At 38.3% G+C, this 24,198-nt stretch overlaps 1 protein-coding gene across 1 annotated transcript in view; it reads left to right on the top strand.

Moving 5' to 3' along the window:
- The window catches only part of DNAH9 (dynein axonemal heavy chain 9), a 3,419,770-nt gene that overhangs the window by 1,201,631 nt on the left and 2,193,941 nt on the right, over positions 1-24,198 (top strand). Inside the window, exons 16-19 of the mRNA XM_044069722.1 lie at positions 4,866-5,062; positions 9,211-9,635; positions 10,234-10,456; positions 13,001-13,167. Coding sequence (XP_043925657.1) covers positions 4,866-5,062; positions 9,211-9,635; positions 10,234-10,456; positions 13,001-13,167 — 1,012 coding nt within the window. The remainder of the gene's footprint in view (positions 1-4,865; positions 5,063-9,210; positions 9,636-10,233; positions 10,457-13,000; positions 13,168-24,198) is intronic.

Here is a 24,198-nt window from a genome sequence, read left to right as displayed (position 1 = left end):
TAAATAACTTCTATAATTGAGTAGTGCTACGTACCTCAGGCCCGCTAATCCAAAATCCTACACCAATATAATAGCCACCAACAGAATGATTCAATAAATAACTGCCATAATTGAGTAATTCTACATGCCTCAGGCCCGCTAATCCAAAATCCTACACCAATATAATAGCCACCAACAGAATGATTCAATAAATAACTGCCATAATTGAGTAGTGCTACGTACCTCAGGCCCGCTAATCCAAAATCCTACACCAATATAATAGCCACCAACAGAATGATTCAATAAATAACTGCCATAATTGAGTAGTGCTACGTACCTCAGGCCCGCTAATCCAAAATCCTACATCAATATAATAGCCACCAACAGAATGATTCAATAAATAACTGCCATAATTGAGTAGTGCTACGTACCTCAGGCCCGCTAATCCAAAATCCTACACCAATATAATAGCCACCAACAGAATGATTCAATAAATAACTGCCATAATTGAGTAGTGCTACGTACCTCAGGCCCGCTAATCCAAAATCCTACACCAATATAATAGCCACCAACAGAATGATTCAATAAATAACTGCCATAATTGAGTAGTGCTACGTACCTCAGGCCCACTAATCCAAAATCCTACACCAATATAATAGCCACCAACAGGATGATTCAATAAATAACTGCCATAATTGAGTAGTGCTACGTACCTCAGGCCCGCTAATCCAAAATCCTACACCAATATAATAGCCACCAACAGGATGATTCAACAAATAACTGCCATAATTGAGTAGTGCTACGTACCTCAGGCCCGCTAATCCAAAATCCTACACCAATAGTGGCCTAAAGATAAAAGACCAAAATACAACTCATGACAATTCACTCCAAACATTCAAAGATCATATCGACCATAAGTGTGTCCAGGTGATTAGGTAAACCAACCAGTATAACCTAAATCATAGCCATAATCATAAAACAATTAACAGTTGCTGTCAAAGGCAGACACAGAAACCCGTACCCCAATAAAATACTGTTATATAGTCAAAAAACATATATAGATATTGGAAAAAGGATGAAAAAAATGTCAATCCACCCAAAGATATACAGTTGTTCCGATTATCCACAGATAACCACGAATATTATAAGAGCTGGGGCCAATGATCCTTAGTTTGTTTGTTTGTGTCTTTTGGCTTTTCCCGGTTAGGGGTCGCCACAGTGGAACTCCGGTCTGCTAATGATTGGCAGTTGATTTTTACATACCGGCTTGCCAGGCCTGACGCACAACCTTCAACGAAGGTCCGCCCATTCACACACATCTCCACGCAGAAGATGCTCTAGCTGAGAATCGAACCGGACAGCGTCTTACTGTGAGGTGATAACGCTACTGCAGCACTACCACTGCTATCCTTAGTATAACAGAAAAACCAAACAGAATTGCCTAAGGTCAACCCTATCAAATCTAATCATAGCAGTTATGCCTAATGACAAAATCCAAATATACCTGGCCCTTAGTATGTTGATCGAAGAATAAGATCAGGTAAGCCCATGCCTATAGGTATACCAGTAGGCCTTATAACATAAAAGAAAAATTGGTATAAACCCACAAAAAAAGGGGTAAATACGAATGCTGCCGTGTGTACACTGTCCTATGGTTATAGAAGTTAATCACTACCCTATAATGTGCAGGACACTGACCAAAGTGAAAAAAATTAAAAGATTAGGCTGAACAAAATATAATAGAGCTGCATAAAAAACAGCTTAGAATACTTAATAACATATGCGCCGTTAGGGATTGCCAAGATAAATCCACAAAACTGACATACAAGGACCAAGAAACCAATATAACAAAATCCTGTGTTGTTAAACAATAAGCCTTTCAGACCGAAACAGTCCCCAGGCTAAATAAAGTCATATAAAAGTCATATAACTCCTGCAGAGAAAATAGCAATATCCATTGCATTCAGTGGGCCTCCTCAAAAAGGTCATTATGGACCTTATTAAGAAGGACATAGGTAATTTCCAAATTCTGGACCCAACCCAGTTCAGGTTTGTTAAAGGTAGATCATGCCTTTTAAACATGGTTGACTTTGAGAAAATAAGGGAAAGATGGTGCATACCACCTATCTTGACCTAGTCAAGGCATTTTACACAATCCCCCACTCAGGTATTATAGACAAACTCTCCTAATTGGAAATTAACCCGTACATTACCAGATGGGTAGCCAACTGACTTACTGACAGCACACATTGTTAAAGTGGGTGACTTCACCTCTAGCAAAAGACCAGTCATCAGTGGTGCACCACAAGGTTCTGTGCTGGGACCCTTACTGTTTGGAGTATTTCTGAAAAGTTCAGGCAAAGATGTATGGCCTGTGGATGACCAAGTTCACTGATGATTGCAAATTGGGAGCAATCATTAAATCCCCCAATGATGTAAATATACCGCAGACAAATGCTTGGTGCTAAATCCAAGCATTAAAGCTAAATGTAAAAAAAAAAACATTATGATTCCCTTTGGGAAAGCTGGCATCCCCACTAATTACATTATAGACAGCACCCCCAAAGTATACACCCAGTGGTACATGACCTGGGTACTCAGGTTGATAGCAATCTGATCTTTGACCATCACATATCCACAGTAGTAAGGAAATACTATGTGGCACATCTTACAAGTAAAGGCATCATATCTAGATCTAAGGATGTTATAAATCCATTATACTCTGCCCTCATCAGACCAATACTTAAGTAAAATGCTCCCTTTTGTATGTACCTCACCAGATACCTGCAACAATTGGAGAGACCACAGATATTTCTCACCAAGAAATTACAGGGTACACAAAACAAGTCTTATGCACAAAGACTGAAAGCTCTGTCACTGTATTCTGCCTCCTACAGGTTGCTAACGGGTGACTTGTGCCTGGTTTACAGGGCAGTCTCTGACCACGCCCTGATGGAAATGCTATACAGTCATAAATCAAACTGTAGGAGGGTCACCAGCTCCAGAGATCTTAACATAGCCTCAGGTTATGCTGGAGAGATATAAATCTCTCCGAGACTGCCACTTCTCTGGAGCAAGCTTCTAATTCATGGGAAACAGAACCCCTCCCTGATCCTCTTCAAATGCAGCATAGATCAATAGATATGTGTGACCACAGATTCACTCCTGGGGTGGTGCCAATGTCCCTCCTGGACAGGGAAATCAGTATTAACTACCATAGATTCTTACCTCTGAGAGCTTCACTCCACCTAACCACTGACAATTGAGGCAACTCAGGATAAATATGGCTAGGCTTGTAAGGACTCTAGGGCTGTTAGACTAGTAACCTTTTATGAATGTACGGACCTATGAAAACCTAAGTAAACTGGGAATAAACCCCTATGTCACCAGCTGGATTGCCATCTCGCTCACAGATAGGATGCAGATAATCAAGATAGGGAAAGTTACCTCCACAAAGAGACCAGAAACCAATGCAGTCTCACAGGGTTCTGTGGTGGGACCTTTCTTTTTTTGGTGTCTACTTTTCTGAAGTAAAAGCCAATACCAAAGATCTCTGGCTGACTAAGTTTGCAGATGACTGCAAGCTAGGAGCAGTCATTGTATCCCCAAATGACTTGGCCATTCTGCAGGAAGGTTTGTCCCAAATAAATAAATAAATAACTGGTACCAAAATCATTGACTAAAACTAAATGCCAAAAAATTCATTATTGTATCCTTTGAGAAGTCATCAACCCCAGGGAACTACTACATTAACAATATGTTCCTAAGAGAGATGACCCAGTTGTTCGGGAATTTGGGAACTTATGTGGACAGTGACGTAACTTTTGACCAACATGTGTCCATTGTTGAAAGAAAGCCCTTCTACAAAGGGATGGTGTCTAGATATAAGGATGTCATTGTCCCTCTTTATTCAGCTCTCATTAGGCCAGTCATTGAATTCAATGCCCCTTGTGGTATGTACCTGTCCAGACACAAAAACTGAATTCCCACACTGATAACAGAACAATGATGCAAGGCCTGAACAACATGTCCTTCATGGACCTACTCAAATCCCTGCCACTATAATTTATATCCTGCAGACTGCTAAGTGGTGACCTGTGTCTGGTATACAAGGCATCCTCTGATTTATTACTGATGGATTTACTACACATCAGCCAGTTAAATGGCATCAAAAATACTTGGTCTAGTGATCTAAACCTCTTCTGCAACATCAACAGAATGATTTGGAGTGACAGGTGTATCTCCCAGAGGATGCAACAGCTATGCAACAAACTCCCTAACCACAAAAAACAGTGTTCACCCCTGTCCATAATCAAGTACAACTTAGATCTATGGATGAGAAATAGAAAATTTATCCCAAGACTGCCCCATGTGCAACTAACAGACAGAGGCAGCTTATAAATACTTTATCTTATGGATGGGTGCCCTTAAATTATTTATGGCATGATCCCGGTTGTTCTCATTAGGGGTAATACATAATTATCGAGGCCAATCTGTAACCAAATGGGGTAGGTTAATTGAGCACAAAAAGGGAAACTGGGTAGACTTAAAATGGCCCACAAGGCCATCTACCCTAGTAATTATCTGTGAACCTAGAAACGTGATCAAACATGCCTGTATAAATATTGTTTCACTAATTATGCTAAATATTTTCTAAGGGCTCTAAAATATGCTCTATGGCTAATGTCTGCTTTCATGAAGTACACATCTTGTTAGTATTTTTACCAGATCATACTACTTTTAACTTTTACAAAGAGATGGAACAAATATGCATTATTTATTTACAATGGAAATATTTTAGCCATGATGATAAGATTTTTTTCTAATAAGCATATATAGACAACTCCTTATTTTACTCCAACTTGGTTATTTTAATTTCTCTTTAGATCCAAAGGCTGGACTGGCCCCCTTGTTTGAAGCCCAAATGGATCTTGTTGCACCAGACACATTATTTCACCCTTCCCTGGAGCAAGGAGCGAATGATGGTTTCTATGACTTGGTCGAAGGCCTCCTGAATGATATATACAAGATGTCTTCATTGATTGTCAGGCTAGCAGAGCATAGCAATTTTCCACATTATCAGGTACCATCTGCTTAAGTATTGAAAAAAAAATTCAGGTGTCGCTAGATAAAATATTGTTGTATTCACTTTGTTGTGATGAAATACAGATATCATGGTTGAGTTCAGAAAAAGCATTAACAATCATACTGGGAATAATGTCATCTATTCCACAAGTCACAGATCCTTTAAGTAATACTGAAGTGAATTATTCCTTAAATTAATTTGGCATAGCTGATTGTTTGGGGTTGCTTTGATTTTTTTATTATTTAAAATGGTGCTGTATAAAATAAATGTTACAAGTCGTTCTGTGCTTCTAGAGAACATTGTATTGTTTAGCACATGCTGTTAGTAGTGAAGTAACTAGTACTGAATCTATAATCAATGCATTTTAATTATTATTACAAGTTCAACAGTGGCTACATAAATATTGCTAATTCTGCTGTGTTTGTGTTGCCCAGATTCCAAAACAGTTTATGCTGAAAACAAGTTGCTATACCAGCTTTTCATCTATCCACATAATGTCTGTTATTCCAACAGAATATCTGTACTGGTAATATGCAAACAACAAACTTCAGAAACATAACATTTATGGCAGTGCCATATATAACATTTCAAAATCCAACACACTTTAAAGACAACAGTTAACAGGTGGCAGAGAATGCTGGAAAGTATAGGCGTACTTAAGGGAGAATGCCCTTATTTCTAGCATGTGTACTATATCAGGTGAATGTGTGTCAGTCTTCAAATTAAGTTTGTTTTCAGTTAGCTGGCATTATGACTCCTGTAACAATGCAATATCCAGCCATTGCTCATAATGCACACATATGGTGAATACTTAGCCTTTGCCGGTGGTTTTCTTTCCCACTACTAACCATGACCTGTGTTTTACAGGCCATAGTTTGAGTCTGCCACATAATCTATAGCAACATACCTCAGCAGAGCTGTTTCAGGACGGTGTCCAGAAACAATGTCAGCATTGTTTAGGGTGTCATTGACAATGTTGGTGTCTAAGCGCCTTGTATCAGGCACTGGTACAAAAAATAACAAAAAAACAGTGCTAGATGTTTCTTGTCCACCATACACTACCATATATAACCCCAGAGTTGCTCCAAAGTTATGCACTGCTGTGTGATAATGCCAGGGGTTCTGTATGGAGTGTTTTATAATGACACACCCAAAGTCTCTAGTTATTCCTACACAGTGACACTGCCTTATTACAGACACCCCCTCTATGTATTAATATGCATATATAAAACTGCATCCTGATTATCTGGTGACTAAACAAAACAGCAGTAATCTCCTGGTAGGCTACAATATGCACCATAGATTATTAACAGCAGGTGGGCAACTTTCATGCCATACCCACGTCAAATTTTAAAGGCATTTCCAGAAGGAAGATATATATGGTTGTGTGTAGGTGGAGTCCAAGCTTCTGTGCCAACAACCATAGGGATGGCTGTCTAGTGGCTTGAATGACCATTCGTATCTGTAACCATTCATTCTTGGAGAAAAGGCCTTACTCTAGCTTTTCCTCATTGCTACCTTGTGCTACCTTGGCTCAGGCTGAATTTAGTGAAGCTGTATTTCTCCATGGTTGAAGGATTATGATGGCACACCTGCTGATCAAGTACAGACATTAAAAATTATGAATATATTAATTAAATATATTATATCATATATGAATATATTGCAATATATTTTCTATATTTGATACATCTATCTTTTCCTGCATATAATAACATTCAGTAGCTAAATGTCACATGCCTATTTTGGTGATAGTGGTCTGAATGTCTGGAGAAATCTGCACAATGTGCAGAATATTCATTTTTTTATTCAATCACTTTTGCTCATATGCGTGCTAAGCTTCAAAGCTTTCCTTATTTAAGCATTATGATATTCAAGGGGGGCTGTCCTCTAGGCAGCAAGGAGGGTACTTTGTGCCCTTGCCAACATCCTGGCAGTGACAGCATTTTCATTTAATGGTCTAACTCCTCCGTTGTAGTAATGTGAGCACTTGCATCATTGAAAGGACCACTTTTCAGTGGATGCATCATCTTTCACATTCTCTGGCAATGGCTGTCATCCTTGGCTCTGGATGGTTGCACCCATGTGTTCCCTGTGTTGGCTCCCAGCATTATGACAAGCTTCTATTTCTAAACCAAGATTCTATCATTAGAGCAGTGGTGTGAACCAGGTGGGATACCCCCCAACATGATGGGCATGCTCATCCTCCCCACCTCTGTCATGAAGCTCCTCAACCGCTTTTCAAACTTGGGTCCCCTGTGGTGCAGGTATGGCTTTATCCCTCTCCACCACTGGTACAGGCCAAATACTAACATTTTTGATATATTCCACCAAACCAAAATACATGTATGTGTTTAAATAAATATGTTGTACACTAGTAGCTTTTTATTTAGAAATATAACAAATAAACTTGCTTGCATGTATAATAAAAATTCCAAAATACCAAATGAAATTTGCACAGATGTTTGGGAATTCTCTTTTATTGAACTCTGTGTGGATTAAGACCACCATCTTTGCTGTGAATTTTAGAGTACTGTGCAATGCATTCTCAGTGAGCTTCATTTACATCGAATCTTTTAAAATCCCATTATTTTTTATTGGTTTTATGTGTAATTTTTATATATCAATGATATGCAATCATTGCCATGGCGCAGTGAGTGCTGTCTGCATTAACGGTTTGTAGAAGCAAGGTAAATTTGATATTTCAAGATGACTGCAATCTTGGACTACATTTGGGCATATTAGGTGATATGGGTGATCAAAAGAAGGTATTTGTTAAGGATTTTTATTGTGTATGATAGATACTGAATCCATTTAAATGCACACGGATCAGTAATATACTGTAATTGAAAGAAGAATGGTGTGCGTTATCATATGCAGCTTCTTTGTTATAGTCACTGTTGCCTATGGATGATCTGTAGGGCAGTGCAGTGATGGTATATCACTGCCCTACTTATCGTGTAGGCAGTGCTGTACTGCTGCTGCATTATATATCATTTTTACTGTAGGTGATGTTCCTTTAGAACTGTACTGTTTTCAACACTCTGCTGGATTTTGTTCACATTGAAACTCACAAAGGCTACTATATATTTTTGTTGTTGAGAGTAACACTGCACTTTTTGAGGTGTCTTATTTATTTGTACTTTATTGTAATCATCGACAATCCTATGTTGGAACCATGACTGACCTTCAGCATTTCTCCTCTTGAAATCAGTACTGGACTCACATATTTGGAATTAAGCTCATACAAAGTAGCTGACAGTTAAACTGATGATGGACAATCACTAAAAGAAGGCTTTAGTCCTCCATATCCCCACTTTTCTTTAGTTATATAACTGCTTCTAGGGTCATAGTTCAGATCATTAAGCACTGGAGTTAAAATGCAGCCTCCTGACTAAAAGTCATTTCTTTATTGTCTTTCAGCTTTTCCCAGTTAGGGGGCCGCCACAGTGGATCACCTGTCTGGTCATGATAGGCAGTGGAACTTTACAATGTCGAGTTGCCAGCCCGGTGCCCAACCTTCCACAGAAGGAATAGACATGCACCCACTTACACCTAGGGCCAGTTTAGAGTGTCCAATCCACCTACAGCATGTCTTTGGGATGTGGGAGGAAACCAGAGCACCCGGAGGAAACCCATGCAACTACAGGGAGGACACGCAGACTCCGCACAGAAGGCACCCCAGCTGAGGATCCAACTGGAGAACCTCTTGTTGTGAGGTGGCAAAGCTAACTGCTGCACTACCGCTGCCGCCCTCCTGACTAAAACGAACCTTAATTCCACAATTCATAACTGCCTTGAGATACTGGGAATTTGTTGAGCTGTTGTAAGGGCTTAGGTTAAACATAAAGTGTGGTTGCACAGTCTAGGTACTCTAGAGGAATGTCCATATAATATGATATAAAACTACATTTAGCCATGTTCCTCATTTAATGCTTGATTTTTTGTAAGAACTTTGCTAATTGTGTGCACTTTCACCACATGCAGCATAGAAAACGCACAAGAACAGTGTTTGTGGCAATCATTTTGATGTCGTATTAAGAAGTAAACCGAGAACACAAAATATTAAAATAATTGTGTGGAAGGGTAGAGGTGGTATGCTGCTTTGAATTACATAATATAACACATGCTGTCATTATTTTCAGACTGACATGGAGGATATGGCTGATTTAGCGGATATGCGTCAGGTAATCATGGAGAACGTGCAAAACGTTATGGCAAAGTGTTGTGAATACCGAAACTCCTTTGACCATTACTCATACCTTTATGTGGATGACAGAAAAGAGTTCATGCGTCAGTTTCTGTTGTATGGACATGTTCTTACAACAGACGAGATCGAAGCTCATACGGAAGATGGGGTCCCAGAAACTCCACCTACTTTAGATCAGTTTAAAGAACAGGTGGATTCCTATGAGAAGATTTATGAAGAAGTGAATCACTTGGAGCCAATTAATACATTTGACAGCTGGATGAGAATAGATGCCCGCCCCTTTAAATATGCCCTTTTGAATGGTATCAAGAAGTGGAGCTTCATGTTTAAGCAACATCTTATTGACCATGTTACAAACAGGTAGAGTAGTGTAAACAGTCTTTCATCTCTTAGTATTTGGAGAGTTATGTTATTGCATTATTTACAAATAATTAACAAAACTACAGACATTTAACGTCATATTTTATTATTCTGAGTGCCAGTGCTAATGTAGTGAAAACTCTTTTTTTTTCGGACCATGTAGTTTGAGAAGATGCAAATATGGAATGAAAGATTTACTAAGGATTATTATTCAGCATTTTGAAATAGGAGCGCTAGCTTCACATGAATTGATCAAGCCATTTATTTCTATTTTTGTTTCATACGTAACATAAAGATGGTAAAATTAGGAGAATGTTCTTAAATTAACAAATATTGAAATAAGTTTGTTATACTGGCTCCACCCATAGCCTCTAATTCTGGCATTTTCTGTCACTCTGGGCAAGTCGCTCGGTTATAGACAGTTGTGTGTTGTGTACAAGACAGTCCTGTCTATTTGAATAAACTAATATTTAAAAAAAAAAATTTAGAAGTAGTTTTAAGAACGTACAAGCTTTAGCATTGTCTAAACACTGTGTTTTGGTTTGACTAAGACACAGTATGGTTTGCTGATTTGATTTTTTCCCTTGTTTCTGAACAGCTTATCCGATCTTGAACAGTTTATAAAAGTTGCTGAAAAAGGTCTGAGCAAGAAGGTTGAAGAAGGGGATTACAAAGGACTGGTAGAGGTTATGGGCCACCTCATGGCTGTCCGAGAAAGGCAGAGCACTACTGATGAAATGTTTGAACCCCTGAAAAAAACAATTGAGCTGCTAAAAACTTATGAACAGGAAGTGCCGGATGAAGTCCACAAACAGCTAGAGGTTTGTATACTGTTACACACACGCACATGCACACCTACACACACGCACATGGACACCTACACCTACACACACACACACACACACACACACACACACACACACACAGACACACACACACACACACACACACACACACACACACACACACACACACACCAGTCTTAATGTGCTTTTTTCTAATGTCTTTGCTTACTGACGTCACGTGTTCTATGTTCTGTCCAGTTTTATAAATGGAATGGTCATCTGATATACTTTGTCATTTAGTATTCTGTTTCATCCCTTGTCAGATAATGTGTCTTCTCTTGGCTACTGTTATATGTGGCATGGTAAGCTTACAACACATTTATGTATTACTTTGTGTCTGTGGTCATATGATCGTTGCTTATATCCAGTGTTGCTCATTTCATATAAACTTATAATCCATGCCAAAGCTTGGAAAGTGTTAGGTAAAGAAGCTTTTTCAGCTGATGTTAGCTTCCATGTAACACCTAAATATCTAGACCAAAACTTCATCATCTCATGCTCATATACCTACCATTATATATGAGTTCTACGAGTGGAAAAGGAGAACTCGGCAGTGGTGCAGTTAATCTGGCACTAAAATAATGACCACGTTTTGGAATGGATACATTTACAATGATTAGCTATACTTGAATGGGCAATCAGCATTGCGTGCGTTCTTTGTGAGGTTACCAGTTTTATACTTACTTTTTAGATGCTTCCCAAGTATGTCTGCAGTGCATTCAGTAACTGTTTTTTTCCTGCCTTCCTGTTTATGGGGGAACTTGGAAAAGCATACTGTGATGTGGAAGTCTTATTTTGGAAGGTTTCTGCATCAAGGTAAATCTTTGTAATTCAAAGACTGCTATGCTGATGAAGATTTTCCCCACAAAGAGGCCTTAGCATGGACAGCAGTGCTAATGGAGAAGCTGCATATTAATGCATCAGTCTTGGGGAGTAGCTAATGCTAATTAGCTGTGCACCCCCCCCCAAGAAATGTTTATCATTTCTGATTTGTTTAGTTGAGCAGTTTTCTGCAAAGTAAAATGTTATTGTAGGAGGAAACGTGAATGCCATGAAAGGACAGCATTTTCCTTGTTCACTCCTGTGGGAGTAGTTGCTGTACAGGTGAGTGCAGCAGAGGTGCGGGAATGTGTGTATGTGTATTGGCATGACTGTGGCTAAATGAATACATGTGTGTGTTTGTGTGTGTGCATGTATCTGCCTGGGTTATCATACTACAAGATGATAGGTAGGGGATGAAGATTCTGCATCTATGTGTGGATATGAGTGGAATGTACGTGTGTGTGTGTGTTTTCATGGATATGAGTGGAATATGCATATATGTGTGTGTGTTTTCATGGATATGAGTGGAATGTGCATATATGTGTGTGTGTGTGTTTTCATGGATATGAGTGGAATGTGCATATATGTGTGCGTGTGTGTTTTCATGGATATGAGTGGAATGTGCATATGGGTGTGTGCATGTGTGTTTTTATGAATGTAAAGTGCATATGGGTGTGTGCATATGTGTTTTTATGAATATGAGTGGAATGTGCATGTGTGTGTGTGTGTGTCTGTATTTTCATGGATATGAGTGGAATGTGTGTGTGTGTGTGTGTGTTTTCATGGATATGAGTGGAATATGCATATGGGTGTGTGCATGTGTGTGTTTTCATGGATACTAGTGAAATGTGCATGTTTGTGTGTGTGTGTGTGTGTATGTGTTTTCATGGATATGAATGGAATGTGCATGTATGTGTGTCAGTCAGTCGGTGTGACTGTTTTCACGGATATGAGTGGAATGTACATATGTGTGTCTGCGTGTGTGGGTGTGAAGTGTGGGCAGGGCTGGTTTGTGCATGAATGTACAATAGTGTATGTGTGTTTGTACCTACATGTACCCATGTAGAGCAGTGCCTTTGCTAACTAAATACATGGGCTAGTAAGTAGAAAATTAACACATTCAGGTCTGGCAAAGCACTGTTTGATTCAAGAACATGGTAATCAAATGATAATGAGGTGTTTTTCAGTACAGCTTTACTATGTCTCTGAAGCAGAATGTTTTACTAACATGCATTGGGCAGTTAGCGTACGCGCAGTGGAATTCCATGAAGTTTAGGGTGATTTCTTTCTTTCTGTCTTGTGTTCTTTTTTCCTTACTTCCTTTATGTGTGTTGTCTGTGCATACTACTACAAAGGCCAAATAGCATATAAAGCTTATTATACTCTGGATCTTTTTGTTAACAAATAAACCATTACAAGCATCTTTAAGAATATCTTGGGTAAGATGGATTTAATCTCAATGTGTAACTGAACTTTGAAGAATGCACCTGAGAAAAGTCCATGAATAACTCTCTCTCTCTCTCTCTCTCTCTCTATATATATATATATATATATATATATATATATATATATATATATTTTTGCAAAACATTGTAACTTAATGCATGCAACTTTTACGCCAGGTACACGTATTAATGCTTACTAAAGAAATTCATCAGTAAATCACTGCCTGTTTCAATTCTTATCTATCTATTACAGGAACTGCCAGAAAAGTGGAACAATGTAAAGAAAATGGCAATAACCGTGAAGCAGCATGTATCACCACTGCAAGCAAATGAAGTTGCTATTTTGCGAAGGAAGTGTGCTGCATTTGATGTTGAACAGCACGTATTCAGAGAAAGGTTTCGCAAAGAGGCACCTTTCAGGTATGGAATGCTGCATTTAATTCTCTGTACTGGAGAGATCCCTTGTGATAACTAATTCTGCTGTTGTCTCAGTTGCCAATCTCTTATGTTGAGGAGGATTGTTGGCTGAAAGCCAATTGCCCAAATTCAGAAAGTGGCGTATGCTGAATAAAAATGAAATTTCAGCCACTTGTAGACAGATTGCTACAAAGATTTTCTTTCTCCTTGTTTTGATGTGCTGTGATGCTGTTGTTGCTATAGTCACTAACAGCATTGCAACCCACTTTCATGGGGAGGAAGAAGAACTTTTGTTTTTTTTTTTGATCGTTTGCATCTTGATACAGTGGTTATGGCATTATCAAGTGCACTTTGGTGGTTTATCAAGCTGGAATTCAGGATATTTCTAACTGAGACACTAAACACGTACCCACGCATGCACACAAACACAAATAAATATGCATGTACACACACACACACACACACACACACACACACACACACACACACACACACACACTATTTTAACCCACTTAAATCAAGTCAAACTATTATTTTGTCAAGATGTATTGAACCAGTACTCGGTTTTATTTTCCTTATTAGCCATTTAGTTTATGTAGGTTGCAGCTATTGTCACATTTAATACAGCAAACAGTAAGTGTCTAAATTCTGACCATTTAGACTTAGTCACTTGTTAAACTACTTGCTAGAAATAAGTTGGCAACAGAACAGGTTACCTCATACCCATGTGTGTTCCATCACTGACCACTTTTCTTGCTTTCATCCTTAGGACTACCTCCTTTTCAGAAGCCCAGTGTTTGAATTTTCTTGAGAAAACATGTGATTTTAATTTGCAGGAAAGCCATATCCTCAAACAATACAAAAGGATCAACTTTCACTTTATTATAAAAATAAAGAATTTCTTGTGCTGAATTTTTTCCTGGGTTCTGTTTGTGTGCCAGTTTGCTAGCCAGTGAGTAACATAGGGATTTACATTCAGCTCAAGAGAGATGGTCTCTACTACTGTTTTGAATGCCTTAGCCTGGTCTGGATATGTAGCGTGTTCTGATTTATTCTCATCTTTTGCTAAAGTAACTTTTTTGAAGAAGTCATCCAGATTAAGTAGGCTGGATCTGCCCTTGATTAATCAGAAATGGCTTGGGTCAAGTATCTGCAGGTTAGCTATATCCTTATTTATTATTTCTATGGAGATTTTTTCCCGTAGTCTTACAGATGAGGCTGGTCAGACATATCAGTCTATAACTACCTGGGTCCATTGAAGCCCTCACCTTTGTGCATGGGAATGATTGTTGCTGTTCTCCATTCATCCAGCATAAAACCTGTTTTGAGGTTGATATCTAATAGCCTCTTTATGGTGTCTGAAAAGTCCTCTTTCAGGCTGAGCAATAGGAAGCCTGCTATGTTTTCAGGTCCCATAGAAGTAGTGTTCGTGGCCTTAAATGGTGCCTTGATTTCTTGTTCTTGGGAGATTTGGGCAGTATAAATGCAGATATATGATTTGAGAAAATTGTAGGTAGAGAGAATGAAATCTGAGCTACATTTATCTTGATAGTAAATTGTCAACGTCTTATGGGTCAGAGCATGTAATGCCATTTACTATTAACTCTGCACAATGTTAGGCGTTGTCCCAGAGGGTTCTGATGTAGTTAAAAAGGCTTTGTGGCTGTCTTTTACCTGGGTGGCTATTTTTACCTCATAACTGACTTTGATTGATATGATTAGAGTCTTGGAGGTCTTTGTTTAGATTAGTGAGAGCATTTTTGGCATCTTGAGAGTTAAATTTATTTTTCCATGCTATAGGTTTTCTTTTATATTATTGAGCTTGTATTTGAATTCGACATTGACAGATGCACCTATGCAGCTATTCACATTCACATACAATTTGGTAATAAAGGATCCTTCATAAGCAGTGAGGTCTTCACAATGGCAAGAACTTTTGAATTTAGTCAGCTCATCACTTAGCTTTGGTAAATTAGCCTTCACACAATATCTGAATATCAAGATATTGAAAGTGATTTCAGGTTTTAGTCTTATGGTAAATGCGACTGATTTATGGTCTGATATGACCAAAGAGCACATTACAATTAATTGAAATCAGTGATGCCCCATATTATTAACAACCAACTCCAGGATTTTGTTGCTTCTGTTTGTGGTGCGGACTAACTGGTCCAGAGAATTTTTATTGATGAAATCCAGAAACTTCTGAGCATACATGTTGGAAGATGCATAAATCTCCCAGTTTATGGAGTGGTAATTGAAATCTCTTAGGAAAATAGCATTTCGCTTAATACATAGGGATTCCATAGTAGTTATGTAGGAGATGTAGGACAAAGGAGACATATAGAGGGGGGGGGTTGTTAACAGTAAGTTGGATGTAAAGGAGATCCAGGTCATTATCTTGTCTAACAAGTCTGGCGGTGTAAATTATTTTTTTAAGAATATGGAGACATCTGCCCTTAGTGCTTTTGTCTAATGCTGTGGGCCTGAACATGTGATAGGCATTGAAGCCCTGCACTGAGTGCTTTTATTGGTCTTGAACCAGGTCTCTGGCATGATGTACATATCAGTGTCTTCCAGGGTACGGAGTGCTTGTAGGTAGTGCTGCTTTATGTTAAGGCTCCTGGCATTGAGCAGTGTGATACCTTAATATTATCCAGATTCTATTTTGCAATGTTGAAAGCTTTATAAGATTGACATTTCTTAAAAAGACACTATGGGAAAGTCTTGGGGGAGAAGTGCATACCATCCCCTCCCAGTTTGGTATACATTGTATCCTCACTGAATGTCACCAGAAGCTAAGCCAGCCATTGAAAACAGTAATATTTTGATTGTATTGTGGCATTATTCTCAGTGATGGTAAAATGCTGCTCAAGGTTAGGGTCATACCAGCCTCTGACACACATTCCAAGAGCTCCAACATATCTGTCTTCATATAGTCCAGGGAGGTACATTTCAAGTCATTCACTCCCACATGTACTATGACTGTGTCCTTGTGGTGCCTGGACTTGAGTGCTTGCATAATATAGCAAATCCTTGCAACTGACTGTGACCTTCTCCTTGCACAGCCTGGTGATTGGTGCATTGTTGTATTTCACTATGGATTCACCTAACCTAAGACTTGGTTATTGGATTGCATGAAGGTTTGCCTTATGGCATTTAAACTCAGTAAGTGTGACTCTTAGCTGCATGTTTCATAGTGGGTGCTGCCTGTGTTTAGGAGGTTGTTGAGAGTACTTGTTTCTTAGGTAACTTTTAAGAGGCCTTTATGGTTTAGGTAGGTTACTTTTAACAGCCTCAGCATATGAAAGTCTGTGTGTTTGGTCTGAGCTGTGCGTGCTTGCTTAGTGTTGGGATGTGGGATAGTGACAACTTACTTGTTGTTAGTCATGGCTTGGGTGAGAGCTTTGACTCCAATAACATTGTATAACTATGTCATGGACACACTATGTCCACTGGTTCAAGTAGCAGGTGGTTTTCGGCAAGAGACAGTTGCTCAGTTGTATCATGATGTCCATTTTAACCAGGCTAGCAAGTGCAAATCCAGGGTTCCAAGTATTTCTAATGTGAGCCAGAGTGGGAATTGCACCTGTGAGGTTTGGAGTTGATTTACTGGAGGTGCTTTGTGTTTAAAACAAACTGTATACATCTACACATAAAGCAGTAGTAAAATTGAGACAACCATCTCCATTAAAATGTATTAAGCCATGCTTTTTGTTTTCCATTTAAGGCAGTTTTGTAAAGTGACTTTTATACTTGAGTTCTGCCATTTGTTAGTACACGTGACCTGGTAAAGTTCAAAGTATGTATTAATCCACAGTACATAAACATCCAATAGTGCTAAAGTGGCATATGAATTCCCCAGTTTTAACTAATACATCTTTGATTTTTAAATCTGCAGAAACCTCAATATGGCTTGCAATGAAAATTAATGTAGAAAATAGTTGCCCATTTTCCTTATACTAGTTCTTAACAGTAGTTCCTTTAGCAGCTATGGCTGTATTGCTTCATATATGAAATGGTGGCCATGGTATTAAGAAGGAAGTAATCTCAGTTTAAATTAAAAGTATGTGCCTGTGTCCATCTGTCTCTCTTGCTTCCCCTTCCTCTATACACACACTTATTTATATATATATATATATATATATATATATATATATATATATATATATATATGTGTGTGTGTGTGTTTGTGTTTATACACACGTATATAGGATATACACAAACTGAAAGACATTATGTCTGATTATAAATTTGATTATAAGCCTCATAATATATCAAACCACATTTGTAAGAAAGTTTTAAGTTCAGGCAGAAGGAAAAAATTGGTAAATATCTTGAAACATTTGATAAATATATTTTAGGAAGCAACATAAAAGGTGAGGCTGGAAGTCTGTTGTTGTTTAGGAAGGTCTAATTTAATGTTTTTTGGCTATAACATTAAATCAAACTTTACCTATGAAACAAGAATTTCTCATTCTAAACTCCTGCATTTTGATGTAAAATCTACATAATTCCCAGCAAGCACTGCAAATTAAGTTTTTATTTCTAACATTTTACCTATTTTTCTTCCTACAACCTATCTGTAAAGTAGCTGATTCGAAGTTTTGCCTTTTTCGCTCTGTTTGAAAATGTATAAGTACAAATCCTTCTTTAGTTGTTGGAAATGTGCAGATAATGGCAACTTACTGGTAAATAAATTAATGCCAACTTCACCAGCGAGACATCTCTTCCAAAACCACTTCTCCATGATGGAATTAAGTCTCTGTTCATTATGAAAGAGCACATACTGAAGGTTCTCTCCAAATGAAGAATAACTTCATCCATGAAGCCTAGCAGCATACCTGGTTGTCTAATTAATAGCAGCAGTAAGCATTGGCAGACCCACTTCTCAGCCTCTTCAGCCTGAGCCTAATAACTTGCTCTGCCCCATGGGATTGGAACTCAGCTGTTGATGCCACTCCACAACGTGGCCCATCTCAGACTCTGAGAATAACTAACCTGTCAGTCTTATAAGTTTTACATTATGCAAACCCATAGACTGCATCGCATCTGACCTAATTACCTATGATACCAAAAATCTTACCAGATTCAACTCTAATAAATATTGGGAGTTTCTTTGTGAGGGTTACTCAGGCTGTAGACTGTGGACAAGTTGTCCATACAGTGTACCTTGACGTCACCAAGGCATTTGATATCATATCACATGCAAGTATACTAACCAAATTGAAGGAGCTATAAAATGACCGATTTGAAGTTAGGTGGATAGCCAAGTGGCTTACAGACAAAACTCGCACAGTAAGAGTAGGAAAAGCATTGAGAGCATGAAAGTGATGAGAGGAGTTCTGCAAGGATCTGTATTGGACCTTTGCTGCTTGGTATCTACTTTTCTGGTCTTCCCTTATCAAATGAGGATCTCTGGTTAACAAAGTTTTTGGATGACTGTAAGCTGGAGTTCATCATCACGTCCCCCTCTGGACATACAAGTACTCCAATAGGAGCTCACCCCTGTCAATAACTGGTGTACTAAAAGGGCACAAGCTCCATGCCAAAGAGTTCAACATTGTAGCATATGGTAAGCCACTCCCAGCTCTGGCCTATAGCATAAATAACACATCACTTCAAAATGAAGATGATATGACAGACCTGGGTACTTTGTTGGAGACCTCCATTATGTGTGACCATCAAACTGCAATAGTGGTTAGGAAATACTTATACCTTCTACAGGTCAGAGCAAAAGATATTTTTTCAAGATAAAAAAAAGTTCTGATCTCCTTCTAATCTGCACTAATTAGATTCATCAGTGAGTACAACACCCTTGTTGGGATATACTTTGCTAAACATATCAAGCAATTGGAAAGACCCCAGATTGTTTGTAACTAAAAAGAACAGGGGCTTAAAAGACATGAACTACCAAGAAAGGCAGGAAGCTTTGCCCCTATACTCAGTTTCATATAGACGATTCAGGGTGATCTGTGCCTTGCTTGTTGAGCAGTAAGGAATCCAGATGTCCATGAACTGTTATACCTAAATAAATCAAACAATGCAGCTAACACTAGGAAAAGGGATCTAAATCTACTACAAAAATAAGACAAAGAGGAGAGAGAGATTTGTAACACAGGGCCAACCCCTTCTCTGGAACTAACTTACTCTCCAAGTTAAGCAAGGCCTCAGTGTGGGTACGAGCAAGGCCGATATGACCTTGGAGCCCTTTTGCCTTGTTAACTCCTATGATACAGTGACATGATTAGTAAAATATTTGTAAAGCATGAAAGTTGTAATTCAGCTGAGCTTTCTAATATTTTCATCTTTTTTCTTTAGTAGTGGAGTGTACCTTTTAACGAATTTTGTTTAAATATCTTAAAATATGCAAGTCATTTAAAATACTTTTAAATACTTATAATTAATGAAATAATTACATTAGCTTCCAAAATGTTCATGTTTTCTTGCAAAAAAAAAGTCTAGTTTCCAAACTTTATCTTCAGCATACCACTTCCTTCTTTACTTTAGAATTCTGAAAAAAAAAATAAGGGCGTGGGGGGGTGGGGATGGCGGGGGGGTGGGCAAAGGGCCAAAATCGGAGACATTTTTTAAATGTTACTCTTGACTTGCTTAAAAAGTTAATAGAACAACAGGTTTTATATCATTGTGCATTTTCAGTGCAATAAGAAGCACAAAGCTGTATTGTCTAGTGTTGTTATCTGGCTGTAATCCTCAGGGATTTACCAGAAAATCAAAGGTTTTAAGAGGGACATGGCTAAAATATGAGGCAAAATCACTGACATTTGAGAGGTATGATTTCAGTGATAAAGAAGTAAATGTCCACTTCTTTCTTAGAAACTCCCTCCAAATGGAAGAGCATTTTTCATAAAAGAACAGGAAACTACAGTTTCTAATAATCTGTACATGTTTTAATTGTTCAGTTTCTGTTTAGTTCACTTTAAGGTGATTTAAATTCCACTGCATTGCTTTTGCACACTGTGCATTTCTCCAAAGCTGTCTTTTGCCTATAACTATTTCCTCACCATTCTGTTGTCACTGGGATGTCTGTTTTTTTATATAAAAAGCAGAATGGAATAATGTATTGTAAAGTGCACGTTGCTGTTTCTGTGAGATCGTGTGTTGTCAGAATTAACATACATATCCATATCTCTCTCTCTCTCTATATATATATATATATATATATATATATATATATATAGAGAGAGAGATAATGTTTATACACACACACATGTATATATATATATATATATATATATATATATATATATATATATATATATACATATATACATGCATATGTGTATATATATATATATATATATATATATATATATATATATATCTATACACACACACATATATATGGGTCGGCGACAGATGAATGAAATGCCGAATCACCGAAGACCACTTCGCCGAGATGACATCCCTGACAACAGTGAGTAGTGCAGAATGGGAGTTAGTCCCATTCCTTCATTGTAGTGCAATCTTGGAGTTGGTATATTTTAGTAGGGGGGGTGTGAGGGGTGCAGGGAGGCCTGCTATACACCTTTTAATGTGTTTTTTGTGTGTATTATGGGAACAGAAATGTGTTCCGTTCCGTAATACCTTTACTTACTGTTGTCGGGGATGTCTGTTGTCGGCGATGTGGTCTTCGGTGATCCGGCATTTCGTTCATCTGTCGTGGACCCATAAACATATATATATATATATATATATATATATATATATATATATATATATATATATATATATACTGGTCTACTTCAGTAGACCGACAGTACACTAGAATGACATTCACAACACCGAGACCGGAAGATCAACAGTGGAAATGACTGACAGTTCCAAATCCCGATGCTGAAAACACCGACATGTGAAATGCGCGCGATTGTGTAAGTATGAGATAGTGCCGGACGTTAGGGTGCGGGTAAGGTAAGTGTGCGATAGTGACGGACCTTAGGGTTAGGGTGCGGGTAAGGTAAGTGTGCGATAGTGATGGACCTTAGGGTTAGGGTGCGGTTAAGGTAAGTGTGCGATAGTGACGGACTTTAGGATTAAGGTGTGGGTAAGGTAAGTGTGCGATAGTGACGGACTTTAGGGTTAGGGTGTGGGTAAGGTAAGTGTGCGATAGTGATGGACCTTAGGGTTAGGGTGCGGGTAAGGTAAGTGTGCAATAGTGATGGACCTTAGGGTTAGGGTGCGGTTAAGGTTAGTGCATAGATAGTTGTGTATGCAAGGTTTAGTGTAGGTTTCTAAGGTTTTTGGTGTGCTTGTGTTGTGAGTCGGTGTTATGGTGTTCGGTAATGTGAACTGTCGGTTTTGTGTGGTGTCGGCGTTTTGGCTGTCTGATTTGTGGTGTGTTGGTGTAGTGTAGGGGATCCACACACACACAACCTATATACATGCATATTATATATATATATATATATATATATATATATATATATATATATATATATATATATAAATATATATATATATATATATGTATAGAGAGAGAGAGAGACACGCACACACACACGCACATGCACACACACAAAATGAAACTGCTATAAATACATCCATCCCACTTCAGTCATTGAAACCACAGCAGACCTTTACATTCACTCCAGTGCCAATATCTATAATTAAAAAATACCTACACACCCTTAAGACAACAACCACCTGACCAGCTTCCATCTGAATACCTCAGATTTGCTGCAGATAGCCTCACATTCACATATCATGTCTCAGTTCTAATAAATCACTCTGCTATGTTCTTGTCCTATGAAAAAAATCCTGTATAATAACCCTCCATAGAAGTGGCTCATCAAATGAGCTCACAAACTATAGACCAGTCGCCATTCTCTCACTCTTCTTTATCCAAAATCCCAGAACGATGTATTCTCTCTCATCCTACTGCATATATTACTTATCATAACCTCCTCTTTCCTTCAGAGAATGGCTGCTGACCCAGTCACAGTACAACCACTGCCCTTCTAATGTTCATGGATACAATAAATTACAATAGAAATTCAGGTCTTCTAACCTCAGCCCTATTCTGGATCTACCCAAGGCTTTCAAGACAGCTGATCATCAAATTCTCCTAATTACACTCTGTTCCCATGGGTTATCTCCCTCCTCACTTAAATGGTTTCTTAGCTACTTCACTAAGAGGTCTCAGGCAGTGAAATGGCAAGATGATTTCTCATTTTTTCTTCCTGTATCCATCAGGGTCCAAGGCTCCATTGTTGGATCACTACTATTTAATTTATTCATCAACAACCTAAACGCATCAGCTGTAAGAGTACAATATGCTGATGACTCCACATTCTAATATGTGCTGTTAGGACACTACCCATGCTACAAACTCTCACTCAGAAATCCTTCTATTCTATAGAAGCTTGACTCTTCAAATCAAAACTTCTGCATCCCAAACAAGCTAAGCTCCTACTGTTCACTCACCAATTTCTCTCCTCCCAAAAGACTACCTTTAACATACTGTTACCCAACAAGCCCAATATAGAATGGGTATCCCACACCAAACTGCTAGGTGTGATTCTAGATGACCACCTGAAATTTGATCTCCTTCTTCGGCTAACCAGAAAAAGGCACACCAAAAGCTAGGTTGCTTATACATAGTAAAATACTAATTTACTGACTACATAACATAGCCACTTTTTTTTAATGTCCAGCCTATTATATGCTTGTCCTATCTTAGCTAATCCCATCTCCGCTCTATCACCCAAACTATAGCAATGCTACAATAAAGTAACCAACAATATTGCTCACATCACTGCCTTTAACTAAAACAGCTTAACTGGTTCAAATTAAATAATTCTCTATGTACTCACAATTAATTAAAGTCTTGAAACTACTGCACAATACTGAAAAAATTCCATCTCTTCAGTCCATCATTCACCCCTACACTACTAAGAGACATCTATGGCCCAGTGACAAATCATTACTCTCCATAACCAAACATAACAACAATGCAAGATGTTCCCTGTATTCACACTGCATTGCTAATAGCTGGAATACTATCTCACTCTGTTTAAGAACAGTCTGCAAACTGATAGACTTTAAATGCCCAACTGAAGCAACACTTCATAAATAAATGGATCTGCACCTGCACTGCCCCTGGTTAAACTGGTACTAAAAAAAGCAATGTCTTTTGGCTTCTACCTTTAGGGGTCACTACAGCAGATCACCGGTTGGCAGATTGATTAGCAGTGGTTTTTACGGTGTCGAGTTGCCAGCCCAGCTCCCAACATTCCCAGAAGGCCCACGCACACACACACCTCCCTGCTTGTCTTTATTAAACTGGTACTAATATAGCTATATGAATTTGTGCCATAATTCTCTGCTGCACAAAGCTTTATGTACTATTATCACAATTATTCCATCCTCCATCATCTCATCTGATTTATCTTTCTTGTGCCTCCTCCCCTCCTTCCTCTCTTTGATCTGCTCAAACTCTGTATATTATCTTCCCATGTCCTAGATTTGAACAAGTCTTTATAGTAACAAACTCTGTATATTATCTTCCCATGTCCTAGATTTGAACAAGTCTTTATAGTAACAAACTCTGTATATTATCTTCCCATGTCCTAGATTTGAACAAGTCTTTATAGTAACAAACTCTGTATATTATCTTCCCATGTCCTAGATTTGAACAAGTCTTTATAGTAACAAACTCTGTATATTATCTTCCCATGTCCTAGATTTGAACAAGTCTTTATAGTAACAAACTCTGTATATTATCTTCCCATGTCCTAGATTTGAACAAGTCTTTATAGTAACAAACTCTGTATATTATCTTCCCATGTCCTAGATTTGAACAAGTCTTTATAGTAACAAACTCTGTATATTATCTTCCCATGTCCTAGATTTGAACAAGTCTTTATAGTAACAAACTCTGTATATTATCTTCCCATGTCCTAGATTTGAACAAGTCTTTATAGTAACAAACTCTGTATATTATCTTCCCATGTCCTAGATTTGAACAAGTCTTTATAGTAACAAACTCTGTATATTATCTTCCCATGTCCTAGATTT

This window comes from Protopterus annectens, chromosome 4.part0, assembly GCF_019279795.1.
Source record: "Protopterus annectens isolate FY-2018-M chromosome 4.part0, PAN1.0, whole genome shotgun sequence".
NCBI classification, from domain to species: Eukaryota; Metazoa; Chordata; order Ceratodontiformes; family Protopteridae; genus Protopterus; species Protopterus annectens.
This window is presented reverse-complemented; position numbering and strand designations above follow the sequence as displayed.